This window comes from Gorilla gorilla, chromosome 5, assembly GCF_029281585.2.
Source record: "Gorilla gorilla gorilla isolate KB3781 chromosome 5, NHGRI_mGorGor1-v2.1_pri, whole genome shotgun sequence".
Lineage (NCBI taxonomy): Eukaryota > Metazoa > Chordata > Mammalia > Primates > Hominidae > Gorilla > Gorilla gorilla.
The window spans coordinates 138,024,251-138,040,533 of NC_073229.2; the positions used below are offsets into that span (position 1 = coordinate 138,024,251).

The 16,283-nt window shown below is 38.0% G+C and overlaps 1 protein-coding gene and 1 pseudogene across 1 annotated transcript; both read left to right on the forward strand.

The window, feature by feature from the left end:
• The first annotated feature begins 2,156 nt into the window (after positions 1 to 2,156).
• LOC115934993 (large ribosomal subunit protein eL30-like) lies at positions 2,157 to 9,537 on the forward strand. The gene is made up of 2 exons (XM_055391615.1): positions 2,157 to 2,175; positions 9,143 to 9,537. Exons 1-2 carry the CDS (start codon positions 2,157 to 2,159, stop codon positions 9,535 to 9,537), a joined length of 414 nt encoding a protein of 137 aa, XP_055247590.1.
• Positions 9,538 to 10,735: 1,198 nt separating this feature from the next.
• LOC115935195 (uncharacterized) lies at positions 10,736 to 10,824 on the forward strand (annotated as a pseudogene).
• Positions 10,825 to 16,283: the final 5,459 nt, after the last annotated feature.

The following is a 16,283-nucleotide window of genomic DNA, read 5'->3' on the forward strand; positions in this document are numbered from 1 at the left end:
AAAAATTTTAAATAATTATGTTGGTTTCTCCTATTGGTACGTTATTAGAGTGTGTTTATATTAATAGCTCGTGTTTCTGTAGCTTTTAGTAGTTTACAAATGGTTTTTACCTGGATTACGTCATTTGAACCTTCCCCAACTATGTAAGCAAAGTTAATGAAGCTAAGAAAATGTAAGCAGCCAGTACAAGGTCAACTAACAGCCCATATGGCTCAGGGGAATTCACCAGGCAGGGCTTCTTTGGGTCATTCTGGCAAGGTGAGTTATTATGCCAAGGAACATATTAGCTGCTGGCTGCACATTGTGCCTCTGCCCAGGACTGCACATCTCACCAGTCATTGTATGAGAAGATCTCAGTGAAAACCAGATAAGAACAGACCATTATTCTCCAATTATTGTGTAAAAAGTATAGGCTTAAAGAATATTGATCTCTTGTTAAAGAAGTCTTTGGGACCCTACGTGTCAATTTAATGCCTAGGGTGCTCGAAAAATCTACATGTTCTGTTGGAGAATCATGCTCATGCAGTGTAAAATAAAACATATAAGCTTTCATATATACACAGATGTGTGTGTACACATGGATATATATGCGTATATATGTAGTATACTGAAATTATATGAAAATATAAAAGTGTTTCTTGCAGTAACAATGAACACAGCAGTTGCTAATATTTCGAGTCCAGATAAATTTGTGAAATTGAGCCAGTCTTATGAAATTCAGTAAACCTGTAAGTATAATGTGGAAAAAACTGAATATAAATCTCAGCAAACACCAGGAATGGAAGACAGACAGAAAAAATGAGAATTCACTGAGTCTTTAATGAGGACATCATTTATATACACATTTTTCTTTAAAAGCAATGTATAGATCTTCAGACTTTTTATTGAATGAGAACTTGTTATGTAATAAGCAGTATGTTATGTAATAAGCAGTATGGCTAAAGAAATTACAGACATGAATGAATTTATCAGTGTCTGGGACTATTAAATAAAAATTTTAAAAGAAAGAATGAATGATGGAAGGGAAGACTGGAGTAAGAAACATAGTGTCAAAATTGTCCTTTCTGGTCTACCACCAACTACGTGAATAACCTAAGAGCAGTAAGCCTTCCGAACCCAATTTTTTTCGTTTGTTAAATAAGAGAGTCAGATTGGGTCATCAAAAGATCTCTCTGTAGCCAGGCACAGTGGCTCATATCTGTAATCCCAGCTCTTAGGGAGGCAGAGGCAGGAGAAGAGCTTGAGCCCAGGAGTTTGACACCTGCCTGGGCAATATAGCAAGACCCTGTTCTCTACAAAAAGAAAAAAAAAAGACAAAAAAAACTCAAGTAATAACAATAAAAAATAGTATTTTTGAGCTCCTCCTAAATATGAGATACTGGTTCAGTGCTTTACACACACATCAACACTAATCCTTAACACTCCTGCAAAGTGTTACTGAGAGGTGAAGCCAGCTGGACTTCCTGGGTGGAATGGGGACTTGGAGAACTTTTCTGTCTTACAAGAGGATTGTAAAACACACCAATCAGCACTTTGTAGCTGGGACTGTAAAACTCACCAGTCAGCGCTCTGTAGCTAGCAAGAGGATTGTAAAATGCACCAATCAGCACTCTGTAGCTGGGACTGTAAAACTCACCAGTCAGCGCTCTGTAGCTAGCAAGAGGATTGTAAAATGCACCAATCAGTGCTCTGTAAAAATGCAGTAATCAGTGCTCTGTAGATAGCCAGAGGATTATAAAATGCACCAATCAGTGCTCTGTAAAACACACCAATCAGCAGGAGTCTAAAAGTAGCCAATCGTGGGGAGGACTGAAAAAAAGGCACTCTGATAGGACAGAAATGGAACATGGGCGGGCACAAATAAGGGAATAAAAGCTGGCCACTGCAGCCAGCAGCGTCAACCAACTTGGGTCTCCTTCCATGCTGTGGAAGCTTTGTTCTTTCGCTCTTCACAATAAACCTTGCTACCTCTCACTCTTTGGGTCTGTGCCATCTTTAACAGCTGTAACACTCACCCAAAGGTCCACAGCTTCGTTCTTGAAGTCAGCGAGACCATGAACACACCAGAAGGAACCAACTCCAGACACATTACTATATATTTCCATTTTGTAGATGAGAAAACCAAAACACAGTTTAAGTAACTTGTTTAAGGCCCCATGGATGATAGAAATAGAGGTAAGATTCATGTCCAGGTCTGTGTCTTTCCAAAGCCCATATTACCTCCCAAGACACTAAAGTATGCTGGCATCTTGTAGGCATAACCCAAGTGTTGAGATTATCTAGCCACTTTTGTATACACGGGGAGGATTATCCACTTTTATACACAAGATTTCCGTGTTGTCTAAGGAGGGTAGTAATTCAACCATTCTGTTCTGGGCTGCTAAGGGCATAAACCACAGCAGTCATTACGATATCCACTTGAGATTCTGATGGTGAAGTCCTACCTAAATGAAACAGGCTTCCAGAATGCTGTGGATGGTAAACCCTATTAAATTATTGATGTTCTTACTGAAGAAGGTGGATACCTGTTTCAAGTCTCTCTAGTAAGGAGAAAAGACTCATTGTTCAACCCACGGCTTAGTGAGTTTCTGAATAATAGGACTTTACTATATATGTATATGGATGTTATTGTTTCTACTAGGTCAGTCTCTGCTTGTTGACAACAAAACGAAAACAAAACAAAGACATATCCCTTAACATTAGGAGGTACAACTATTTCATATTCTACTATTAGCATGCTGTGAATCTAATGCATAATTAGGTATAATAACTAATGATACTTTGCTCATATACTTTGTCCTAAAATCTCTTAAAAACATGTAAAATGTCTGTTCAGTGTTTATCTTTTCACTTGCTTTTATAATTACTTGGTAGGAGGAATGTTTGAAAAAATACATACCCGATGGTTCATGCCTATAATCCTAGCACTTTGGGAGGCCAAAGCAGGCAGATCACCTGAGGTCAGGAGTTCAAGACCAGCCTGGCCAACATAGTGAAACCCTGTCTCTACTAAAAATACAAAAATTAGCCGGGTATGGTGGCACATGCCTGTAATCCCATCTACTGGGGAGGCTGAGGCAGGAGAATCACTGGAACCTGGGAGGCAGAAGCTGCATTGAGCAGAGATTGCACCACTGCACTCCAGTCTGGGCAACAGAGAGAGACTTCGTCTCAAAAAAAAAAAAAAAGAAAAAATACATACCAAAATCTCAGAAATTATCTCTGAGAACTGAGATTATGGGAAATTTTCCTATTTTTATATTATCTGTTTTGGCATTATTTAAATTTTCTACAATGAGCCAGTTTTGGTTTTGTAATTAGAAAAAACAAGTAAATCACAACCTTTAACAATAACTTCAAATTTTACATTACATAAATCTCATTAGAAGCATATGCATAATAAATCAGAAAATTTAGATTTATTTTGCCTCAAGATAAAATAGCAGCTCTTAGCATTAGAAGATGAAGTCTGTTCAGATGTGCAGAATATTATCTAATATCTAGTCTTCAATGAGTACCTAGGGAATGACAACATCTTACCAGAATGCCACGTAGTATTGAGTCATAAAATGCCTTTAATTTAAAATCACCTCAAAAGTATACTGAAACCTTTGGCACAGAGAAAGCTATGATCCCATGAGGGAAATGTCCTAATCCTTCAACACGAGGACTCCGGGTCATGTTCTTCATTTAAGCCTGCATCACCTCTTAATCTTGACAGCAAAATCCTCACCAAAATTTTGGCAAGCACACCAGGAATGCTGCTGCCAAACAGGCATCAGTCTGGTTTCCTCTCTGCTAAAACATGAGGCCATTGACAGTTTCTTGATGCAAATCACAAACAGGTTTCCTCAGCATGTGGTTGTTTATGAGCAGAAAGAAGAAAAATTACCCTAAAGTTACATCTACCTCCTCACCATCACTATATCATATCTGTTAGCAAACTACAGGCATTGGGTTGAATCTTCCCCCTGCACCCCATCCCTCTTTTGGTAAGACCCACAAACTAAGAATGATCTTTTAAATTGCTGCATAAAATTCGAATTTCAATGTTCATAAATAAAATTTTAATGGGAACAGAGCCTACTCATTCATTTATGCATTGCCCATGGCTGTCTTGCTGCTACACTAGAGACTGGATGACTTTCTGCAGGAGTACTAGTAATAATGTCTCCCAAGTCCACCCAGAACCTCAGAATGTGACCTTATTGGGAAATAGGATCTTTGCAGATGTAATTAAGTTTCAATGAAGCCATACTGGATTAGAGTGGGTCCTAAATCCAGTCACTGGTGTCCTTATATAAAAACACAGATATACAGTGGGAAGAAAGCCATGCTGTAATGAGGCTGAAATTGGAGTGAGGCATCTACTAGTCAAGGATTGCCAGCAACCAGCAGAAGCTAGAAAAGAGGCATGGCCAGCCTGGGCAACTTAGCAAGACCCTGTCTCTACAAAAAATAAAACAAAAATTAACTAGGCATGGTGGTGCACACCTATAGTGCTAGCTACTTAAGAGGCTAAGGCCTGAGGATCACCTGGACTCAGGAGGTCAGGCCTTGCAGTGAGCCATGATCATGCCACTGCACTCCAGCCTAAGTGACAGCATGAGACTCTGTCTCGAAAAAAAAAAAAAAAAAAAGGCATGGAATGTGTTCTCTCTCAGAGACTCCAGACCTGCAAGGGTATACATTTCTGTTATTGTAAGCTACATAGTTTGTGGCATTTTGTTACAGCAGCCTAGAAAACTAATTCATTCCCCAAGTCTGAAATACCTGACACTTTACCCAAAACTGTTGCTGACCCCTGGTATAGAGCCCTGGTATAGAGGATTGTATTCTGGAAGAAAACTCACACAGAGTTAAGTTACCCTAGGTCAACTAAACCAGGGCAGTGCTGGGCCTGGTAAGGTATAAAAGCATTAAGAGACTACAGGGGAATTATAGGAGAGGGCAGTTCTTATCACACATGCTCTCATTTAACTTACAGTTTTTCTAGGCCAGGCATGGTGGCGCTCACTCCTGTAATCCCAGCACTTTGGGAGTCCAAGATAGAAGAATCATTTAAGCCCAAGAGTTCAAGACCAGCCAGCATGGGCAATATAGTGAAACCCTGTCTCACTGCATATGTATGTATGCGCGTGCGCGCGCACACACACACACACACACACACACACACACACACACACACACACATATATACCAGGTCTAATGGCATGGTCCTATAAATCCAGCAACTCAGGAGGCTGAGATGGAAGGATTGCTTGAGCCCCGGTGGATCAAGGCTGCAGTGAGCTGTGATCATGCCACTGGACTCCAGCCTGGGTGACAGAGCAAGACCCTGTCTCTAAAGCAAAACAAAACAACAACAACAACAACAACAACAACAAAAACCTTACAGTTTTTCTGAAACTTATAGAAATGCAAAATGCTGAACACCTATTTTAGTGTCAATCACACATTATTATGTTGCATTGCATGAATTTCAGCAATGGCACTTCAACTTATAAAGAAGTTCAGGAGCACCCCACTGATGTATTTTCCATAAGTGCAATAGACAGTCATTGTATTTGAGACTAGTGATAAAGAGGGAACTGAGGAGGGATTAGCTGACTCTCAGTAAGGAATGATCCAAAATAGCTAAGTCTGAACCTGGTGCAAGAAGAATGCCACCTCTTTCCAGGCTCTAGGAAGAACTGTTACCACCACTACAGTCTAACAGCAGTACTTTAAATATCTTTAAACTCAGAGGCGCTCAAAAATACATGCTTATTGATTAATTAAACATTTATTTTCATTAATTGGTAAGATTTAAAGAAGAGTCAAGTTTTTGGTGAATTTCTGTTATATGTACATGATAAATAAATAAAATACTATATATATTTATACATAAAATAGAAATTCACCAAAACATATATATATTTTTTTTTGAGAGATAGAGTCTCCCTCTGTCTCTCAGACTGGAGAACAGTGGCACGATCTCAATTTCAGCTCACTGTAACCTCCGCCTCCCAGATTCAAGCAATTCTCATGCCACAGCCCCCAGAGTAACTGGGATTACAGGTGTGCTCCACCTCACCCAGCTGATTTTTGTATTTTTAGTAGAGATGGGGTTTTGCCATGTTGCCCAGGCTGGTCTTGAACTCCTGACCTCAAGTGATCTGCCCACCTTGGCATCCCAAAGTGCTGGGATTAATGGCATGAGCCACCTTGCCTGGTCCTGAATTTCTATCATATTTGATTGTAAGAGTCTTTATTGATGGTGCTCCACTGGAAATAAAAACACAAACGAAGAAATTGAAATGCCTCTTTCTCAATAACCACTTAATTTTAATTTATTTGACTCAAAACTAGATTTTTATTCTCTCGGCCTAATTATTCAAGTAAAAAGGATGAAACATATCCAGTAAGAGAAGGATAAAACATAAGGTACAATTTTAATACAAAAATACCCAGGATGCTGGTTATGGAAGACTGGGAAGGAATTCTGTGCCCAGGATACCAAATAGCACAAAAGGAAAAACATTTCTCTTAAGAACCAAATTATAATTTGCCTTGCATGCCAAAGAACTTCAAAGACTTTGCTGATCCCTATGTCAACCACCATGATTTTTCAAGTGAAGCTGAAGGTTGAAATTTGGTTTGATGAGCCCCTTGCTTCTTCTTGGCTAAGAAAGAAACAAGACTGCAAACCAGGCAAGTTACACTCTGCAAAGCTCCTTTACAAATGTTTTTCAGTAGAGCAGATTTGTGTCAGCCAAAGAAGCATAATGCCTCGGTGAAAAGCTGGGGCACCATCTTCCTAACACAGCTACCTCCAGCCCCTGTGGCTGAGCACTGGATCCCAGTGGCTCTCGTTCCAGGTGTGGCTGCCTTGTGCAAGAACGAAGACAGGAGGCCTGTCTGATAGAACTTGCAGGTTTCATATGGGCAACAATGAGAATGAGACACAAATAGTAAATATATTGAAGTTTACATGTAATGGTGGAAAATATTTTCATTTTTAAAATGAAGACATTTTATTTTAAAAAATAATAAATTTTCTGTTAAGAGGACCCAGATTGAGGACAACAAACAAAGAACAGTCATGGTATTTGATGTACTGGATCACTATCAGCACTATGTCTTCCCAGGACTCTTCACCAGAAGGGAGCAACAAATACTAAAAGTAGAAGGCAAAGATATTCTGTGAGACCTCTACAAATAGTAACATAAAGATTTTACTAACATGTAAGACCTACTCAAGTCCTTCTCTTCACTTGTGGGAGACTCCACAGCTGTCATCTGCATACCAATGGATGTCAAAGAGGGTTCATATCCAACTGGCTCATTATCAAGTCAGGAGCCTACCACGAAAACAAGAGTGTCAGAATCCTCAGCTTTTATACTGCTTCAACCAGGACACCTAGACCTTTTCAAGCATGGATGATTTTCTCCACAAGTGCAGGAAATTCAGCTACCTCCTGAATCAAGAAGAAAACTGTCTGTATTTTATTTTGTGTTCTTTACTTGTTCAACTGGCCTCCATACCATGAAACTTGGTTCCACTTATCTTTGATCCTCTCAGTCAGTTCCTTTTCTAAATGTTTTCTATTTAAAATAAGCCATGTTTTTATAATTTACCAAATCTATTTTTGACTGGATGAGCATTTAAGTGGACTGACTATGAATTTCAATTTCTCACTGTTATGTATTTGATCTGATCTCACAGGCATAACTAGCATCTTGTTTGAGGCACTGTGCTTAAGAATGGGGGGGAAAGATGCAGTTTGTTAAACCTTTCAGGGTTCTCCTTGTGAAATGGAATTAGTCGGCACACCTACTAACTTTAAAGAAAGTGGCTGGAGACCTTTGCCTATTCAAGGGACAGAATGCATCAAGATTCCTCCTGATAAGCCACCTGCAGAAACGGTTGTTAGGGTATACCATTAAGCCTGCATCTATACATTTTGTGCCTTTAGTTTAAGTTTTGTTTAAACACTCTGGTTTTATTTATTTCAAAATTTATTTTTTGAAATCACTGATTTGCACTGGTATTAAAATACTTGATGATAGACTCACAATGTACCAATAATTGCTGAAACTACCATCATGTTTTCAACTGTTGACAGTGATCAAACAATTCTGTTTTGCAACTCACTAAATAAAAGACAAAATGCAAAGTTTAATTATAATGAGATTGAGTTTTTTCAGTCTTTAATGAGATATAAAACTTATGAATAAGATGACCTTTTAGAGCTTTATTTCATAGATAAAATTTGAGATTACTATTTAAGAAATTTTGCTTAGGTTTCATTTGTGTGAAGCCTTTGAAGAAATATTAGGTTAAAAACAGACTCCCTAAATTCCATCAACATAAATATTACTTACTTCGAACATGAATAGAATTTGAGAAATGAACCTTACACATTTATTCCAATTTCTTATAAGTCAAATTTATGGGATTAGGCTATATTTTTCTTGACTCAGATTCATTATTCAACATGAAGCTACATTCAAAGAGAAAGAGAGAGGCCAGGCGCGGTGGCTCACGCCTGTAATCCCAGTACTTTGGGAGGCCAAGGCGGGTGGATCTCCTGAGGTCAGGAGTTCAAGACCAGCCTGGCCAATATGGTGAAACCTTGTCTCTACTAAATATACAAAAAACAGCCAGGTATGGTGGCAGGTGCCTGGAATCCCAGCTACTAGGGAGGCTGAGGGAGGAGAATTGCTTGAACCCCAGAGGCAGAGGTTGCAGTGAGCTTAGATGGCGTTATTGCACTCCATCCTGGGCGACAGAGCAAGACCCTATCTCAAAATAAAATAAAATAAAATAAAAAATAAAAGAGAGAGAGAAAGATAGCAACAAGAATGGGGCAGTAGTAAAAGAATCTGCCTTATTGTGGGGGGAGTCCCAGTCAGAAGACTTGGTCTCTAATCTAAATTCTGTTATTAACTAGTTGCACTTAGGCAAATCACTTACTATTTCTGCCATCTCCTCCTGCATGTGGCACATATGTGGATAACTCATTTAAAAACAACAGGAAGAAGATAAAATTATAGATTATCTAGGAATAATTTGCATAACGTATAATGAAGACAACTCTAAACCTATATGTAAGGATGAAAAAAAGACCTGAATACCTGTATATATAATATTATACAGATATCACCTTTCTCACTCCCCAGCCATCTTGGCAGCTGCTCTTGATTGGGGCCATCCCAACCAAGGAGATGAAAAATTCACTGGAGTCAATTAATTCTCGGCTCCAACTCATGAAAAGTGGAAAGTACGTGCTGGGGTACAAGCAGACTCTAAAGATGATCAGACAAGGCACAGCAAAAATGGTCATCCTTGCTTACAACTGCCCAGCTTTGTGGAAATCAGAAGTAGAGTACTATGCAATGTTGGCCAAAATTGGTGTCCATCACTACAGTGGCAATAATATTGAACTGAGCACAGCATGCGGAAAATACTACAGAGTATGCACACTGGCGCTCACTGATCCAGGTGATTCTGCTATCATTAGAAGCATGCCAGAACAGACTGGTGGAAAGTAAACTATGCAAAATTTTCCTTTAATAAAACTTGCCAAGCTTGCTTTTTCTAAAAAAAAAAATACATTATAAAGATATCAATTTTATGCCAATTTATTATCTAAGTATAATCGCATCAAGTACTCAGAGAAAAAATATGTTTAGAATTGAAAGGCTGATCCTAATTTTATCTGGAAGAGTAAATAAGTAAGAATGTTGACTTTTAAAGCAAAAGAAAAATAAAGATGATTTTCCATGCCAGATATCAAAATACATTACAAAATTATAGTAATTAAACAAAAATGTATTGGCATAGGACTAAAAAGATAGTTCACTAAACAGAAGAGAGAATCCAGCAATAGACCCATGTTTTCATGGGAACTGTAGTGCATACTAATGAAAGAATTTCAAATCAATTGTGGTAGAACATAAGGGAAAAATAATCAAATGAGATTCCTACCTCACACTGTACTGCAAAATAAATTCCCAATTTTATTTTATTTTATTTATTTATTTTTTTTTTGAGACAGAGTCTTGCTCTGTCATCCAGGCTAGAGTGCAGTGGTGCAATCTTGGCTCACTGCAACCTCCGCCTCCGGAGTTCAAGCGGTTCTCCTGTCTCAGCCCCTCAAGTAGCTGGGATTACAGGTGCATGCCAGCATGCCTGGCTAATTTTTTTACTTTTAGTAGAGATGGGGTATCACCATGTTGCCCCAGGCTGGTCTCGAACTCCTGACCTCAGGTGATCCACCTGCCTCGATTTTCCAAAGTGCTAAGATTATAGGCGTGAGCCACTGTGCCCGGCCATAAATTCCAATTGAATTAAATTATAAGATTAAAAATTTTAACAAATATGAGGAAAGCATAAGAATATGTATGTACTCTTTTTTTGGAGACAGTCTTGCTCTGTCACCCAGGTGCAATCTCTGCTCACTGCAACCTCTGCCTCCCCGGGTTCAAGCAATCCTCCCACCTCAACCTCCCGAGTAACTGGGATTACAGGTGTGCACCACCACTCCCGGATATTTTTTGTACTTTCAGTAGTGATGGGGTTTCACCATGTTGGCTAGGCTGGTCTCTAACTCCTGACCTCAAGTGATCTTCCCTCCTTGGCCTCCCAACGTGCTGGGACTACGGGCGTGTGCCACCTCGCCCAACCCGAATACATATGTACTCTTAAGGAAATATCATTCCTAAACAAGATAGAAAACTTAGAAGTCTGCTCCTTTTGTAGCTCATGAGCAATGATGATTGGGTGTTCACATGCATCTGTGAAATGCACTACAATCTTGGCACATTACCCATCTGACCTGAACTTCGGGAGGAAAAAAAAAAAAACTCAGAAGCCACAAGGAACACAAGGAAACAACGGACAGATATAACTACACGATGCTTTAAATTTTTCTGCCCAGGAAAAGATCACATAAACCATGTTTAATAAAAGACAAAACAGACTGAAAGGAGATAGGTGTAGCATACAACAGAAAGGAATTAACTGCTATAATATGTAAAAACTGAAGAGTTCCTTCAATTAAATAATGAAAAGACAATCCAATATAATAAGGTAAAAGAATAAAAATGAACAAAATAAAAAGAAAAAAGTGATCAATGAATATAAAGATCAATAATTTTTTCGTGATTTCCCACCGATTAAAGAAGATTGAACAATTGATAGTATGTAGTTTTGGTAAGGGTATAAGGAAAAGGGCATTTTCATCACTATGCATCTGAATATAAACAACCATAGCATTTCTGTGGGTCAGTGTAGCAACATTCATCAGTATGTTAAAGATTATGCCCTTTGATGGAACAATGTTACTTCTAACAATCCATCCTACAAAAATACTTACACATGTGGACAAATATATATATGAATATTAATGATAGAATAGAGAAAAATTTTAAACAACCTGAACATTCATCAATGAAAGAAATGACTAAGTTTTAATATTTCCATATGAACAATGAAACACTATATGGCTATTTAAAAGAATTAGGTTGTTTTACATATACTCCTAGGGAAATTCTTCAAGATATAAAGTTCAAAAAAGAAGTCAGAAAGCAATCTAGATAGATTGCATCTAGATTGCATACAATAATGTCATTCATCCCATTTGTAAAACTCATGTATATATCTGTGCATGAGCAAGCATGGGAATAAAATAAAGCCTGAAAAAATACACTACAACTTGCTAACAGGAGGTAGAATTCTTAAAAAGGATCAATGAAAAGGAATTTACTTCAGTTATTTTATATACTCCTGTTCTATTTGAAAACGTTACAAGAATGCATTTTTTTCTCATTAAAATTTTTCATGGAAAAAATAGGAGTTAGCAAACTGTACTATTAATGTTGTTCCTGCCTTATCCAGAACTACTTGGTAATATAAAAAACAGCAGAATTACAAAGTCCAGAACTTTCTTTTGTTACATGTTCATTTTGCCTCCTTAATTTTTGTATTTATGTAAATAACTATAGCTTTTATAAAGCTCAGCTACAAAGGTACTAAAAATTTTATCAAAGTTTTTTTCTGTACCCCTTTTAAATATACACGAAGCCAACTTTTAAAGCTGGCTTTTTAATATAAGCAAAATCTAAAAGTCCATAATTTTTCCCAGAGGACTGAATGCCTCCAGAGGACCTACCACTGTGGAAAAGATGCTGTGTCAAAATGATGTGGTGCAGCCATGCACTGGGCAGGACATCAACCTTGAAACACATGATACTGGTGACCACATAATGAGAATTCCATTCAAATTTGATGACTGATCTATGAAGTTCTAAGATTCTTGAGGGTTCTTTTAAACGCAGTTACCAGGCATCTGAAATCACTTTCTGCAACTTATCTACAGTATAATCTAAAGAAAAATTTCCAGACCTTGGTATCTATTTCATCATTCAAATGAAATTAATTCTCACCTGCCATTTATTATAAAGATTAAGTAAAACGATGGATCCAAAAATGCTTTGGAAGTTATGAAGTTGCTGTAAAACACAGTTTTTACCAATATATGAACAGTTGATCTTCCACAAATCAATTTGATATTCCTACCCCCACCCTTACCCTTGTATGGTCTGGACTCAGATTTGTTATCATTTAATGAGAACTTCCTATATTCAGGTCCTTAGGAAAAGTCTCAAAACAGTTCTGGAAGGCAATGTTCCTATTACCCCCATTTCTCAGATGAGGAAGATTAGGTACCTAACCCCAAGTCACAAAGCCAGGAAATAGTAAAGCCTAAATTCAAAGCTATTTATTTGATTCCAAAATTATTAACTGCTGCTCCTAACAGAGCACTGCCTCCCAGTATATTGATGTTTCATATCTTTTAATACCAATGAGGATAATAATTATTATGAGAATTATAATTGCTGTAAATTATCTCTTTTCAACAATTTTTTTTCAAAATTGGGAGAAAAGCAAGCCTACAAAAATAAAATTTGCATAGGTATTAATAAAATATTGCCCAAAGAAATTCAGGGTGTAAATAAATTATTAATATGCCGCTGCTAACAAGATTGGTAATCAGCACTTAAGAAAAAAAAGTGAGAGAACAAGAGAACCCGAAGAAAGCTCATTTATCTATCTAGACTTTCTGTGAGAAGGATGAGGTTTCTTTTGTTTTGTTGTTGTTGTTGTTTTGAAATAGAGTCTGACTCTGTTGCCCAGGCTGGTGTGCAGTGGTGCAATCTCGGCTCACTGCAACCTCTGCAAGCCATTTTTGTGTTTCAGCCCCCCAAGTAGCTGGGATTACAGGCATGCGCCACCATGCCCGGATAATTTTTGTATTTTTAGTAGAGACAGAGTTTCGACATGTTGGTCAGGCTTGTCTCAAACTCACGACCTCAAGTGACCCTCCTGCCTCAGCCTCCCAAAGTGCTGGGATTACAGGCGTGAGCCACTGCACCAGGCTGGATGAGACTTTTTTTTTTAATCTAATGTAAATTTTTTCAAAGTGCTGCTTACCCCCAGATAAACAGCAAGGCTGGCTGTCCTAGCTAAGTGCAGATGAAATGTCCAATTACATTAAACAGCTCTGGCTTGTAAAATACTTGAGGAAAAGCAGGAACTAAGAAAAGATAGCTTAAGAAATGCAAAATGTGGGGACACAGCATTTGCTTAATCACGTAAAAGTCTAAACATTAATTAAAATTGACATTAATTAAGAACTATAATCCCACCTCCCTCAAGGGAGAGGCTGGCTTACTGGAAGGAAAGGACAACTTGGAATCACCAATTCTACAGGCCGTCTAGCACCTTCAGTAATCCCTGGTCAGTGTCTCAGAATTCCTTTGGGAATTATTCCCAAGGGAGGAGTCAAAAAAATGGGTTCATTGCAAATGCTTACTTTACAAGTGAGTAATTTATTACAGCTCTGCTGTTACAGGTTTTTCTTATTTTCCTTTCGCTTCCAAATCTAGTCAGAGGGTTTCACCAAACCCATCTTATTCCAGGATGATAAGATAGAAAGGCAAACCAGCTTTTATTGAGGACCCGCTAATTGCTGGTGCCTGGGGTTACTAAATCTCAAAACTTTCATTACAGCTTCTGCCCATTTTCATCCAAATCGCACCAGAAAACTTCTTACAAAGAACGCTTAAAGCGGTGGCTCATGCCTGTAATCCCAGCACATTGGGAAGCCAAGGCTGGCAGATTGCTTGAGGCCAAGAGTTTAAGACCAGCCTGGCCAACATGGCAAAAACCCATCTCTACTTAAAAAAAAAAAAAAAAATACAAAATTAGCCAGGTATGGTGGTGTCACCTGTAATCCCAGCTACTTGGGAGGCTGAGGCAGGAGAATCACTTGAACCTGGGAAATGGAGGTTACAGTGAGATTTCCCCACTGCACTCCAGGCTGGGCGACAGAGCAAGACTCTGTCTCAAAAATAAATAAATATTTTTTTTTAAAAGAACACCTAAAACAACAACATCACCATACCTTACCTTTAGATAGCTCTATTAAATCTTAGAACTAGAACTCTTTCTTTAAGATAGAAACTTTTATCTACATTTTACAAAGGAAGAAACTTAAGCTTAGAGAACCGAAGTCAACTGCATTAGTTCACAACGTAGCCACCAGATGTTTGAACCTGAAATTGAACCCATGTCTTCAAATAGTGTAGTCCTACTACAGTGTAGCTCCTTCACCCCAGGGGAGCAAATTCCCCAAAGACAAGTACCGTATTACTTTAGCAACAGCCAAAAGCACAGTGAATAAAATTGTATTTTGAAAGCTGTTTGAACACTCAAATGTTTAATGCACCTGGGCGGTGTTAGTATTATTAAAGAGTGATCAAAGTGGGTAACACAGTTTCCAGTAATAAAAGTGATGATAAAATATAAAGTATTGAAACAGTTTCTTATATGGCTTCTGGGGCCAGTCCCAAAGAGGAATGCCCCCCCTAAATTGATTTGAAGATTGGCATGTGTCTGATGGGTGTTCTGATAAAGTGATAATTACAAAGGATAGTTGCTTGTTCCCATGAGTTCTGATACAATGACAATGGAAATCAACATTCTCAACTTTATATTCTTGCCATGTTCATGCATATATATATATATACACACATATATACACACTGTGATAAGGAATTATATATATGTATTTATGTATAAAATGACATAAGCTGCATTTTAATATGTTTCATGAAATAGTCCTGAGGAGCTCATTAAGAATTTTAAAAGTTTTTAATAAAGCATTAAATAAAAAGATATGGACCAAACAATTTAACTAGATATTTGCCTACTTGATATCCAATAAATTTTTTTACAATTCTCCCCTAGTAAATTGAATGAATCTTTTGATTGTATTAATAAAATGTAGTTAAAATGAAAATCAAATTATTTTCAAAAAGTAGTGATGATGCCTAGACTATAATAGTTCTTTATCCTGCTTGTTATTGAATATTTTCAAAACACCACAATTACAATAATACGGATTTTTTAATTGAAAAGTTGTAAAAAATGTTTTTATTGGTCATTTGGTGAAAAGAATATAAAAGTAGATGCAGGGAAAATTACTACCCATTTTATTCAATTAATGGCCACTCTATAGTTTAAGTATTCAGGACATTTAAAGCCACAGTAGAGGCTGGGCACAGTGGCTCACGTCTGTAATCCTAGCACTTTGGAAGGTCGGGGCGGGAGGATCACCTGAGGTCAGGAGTTTGAGACCAGCCTGGCCAACATGGTGAAGCCCTGTCTCTACTAAAAATACAAAAATTAGCAAGGCGTGGTGGTGCATGCCTATAATCTCAGCTACTCGGGAGGCTGAGACAGAAGAATCACTTGAGCCTGGGAGGCAGAGGTTGCAGTGAGCCAAGATTGCGCTGCTGCACTCCAGCCTGGGTGACTGAGACAAGACTCCCTCTCAAAAAAAAAAAAAAAAAAAGCTACAGTAGGAAAAAGCAGGAGATAAAGAAATTACGTGTTAGTGTTAGAAAATAAAATGTTAAGGACATGAAAAAAAGTATTTTGATCAAGAAGGAAAACTGTCTTGTCAACATAATCAGGAGGAAATATCTATTATTTATCAATTGTCATTTTCTCTTCTCTGCTTCTTAGGAGGACATTTTGCCCCTACTGATGCAACTGTTGCTGTGGTTGAGTCAGACAAACATAAAAGACTGTGACAGGACCCTGAGAAGTTCAAAGACAAGGCTCTCTTCTCAGTAAAAAGGGAGATCAGTTCATAACCTCCTTGAAATCTGCTTAGTTTTTAGGGAAGAAAGGAGAGAGGGAGAGACACTGGTGAAAAACTGGCTTCCTA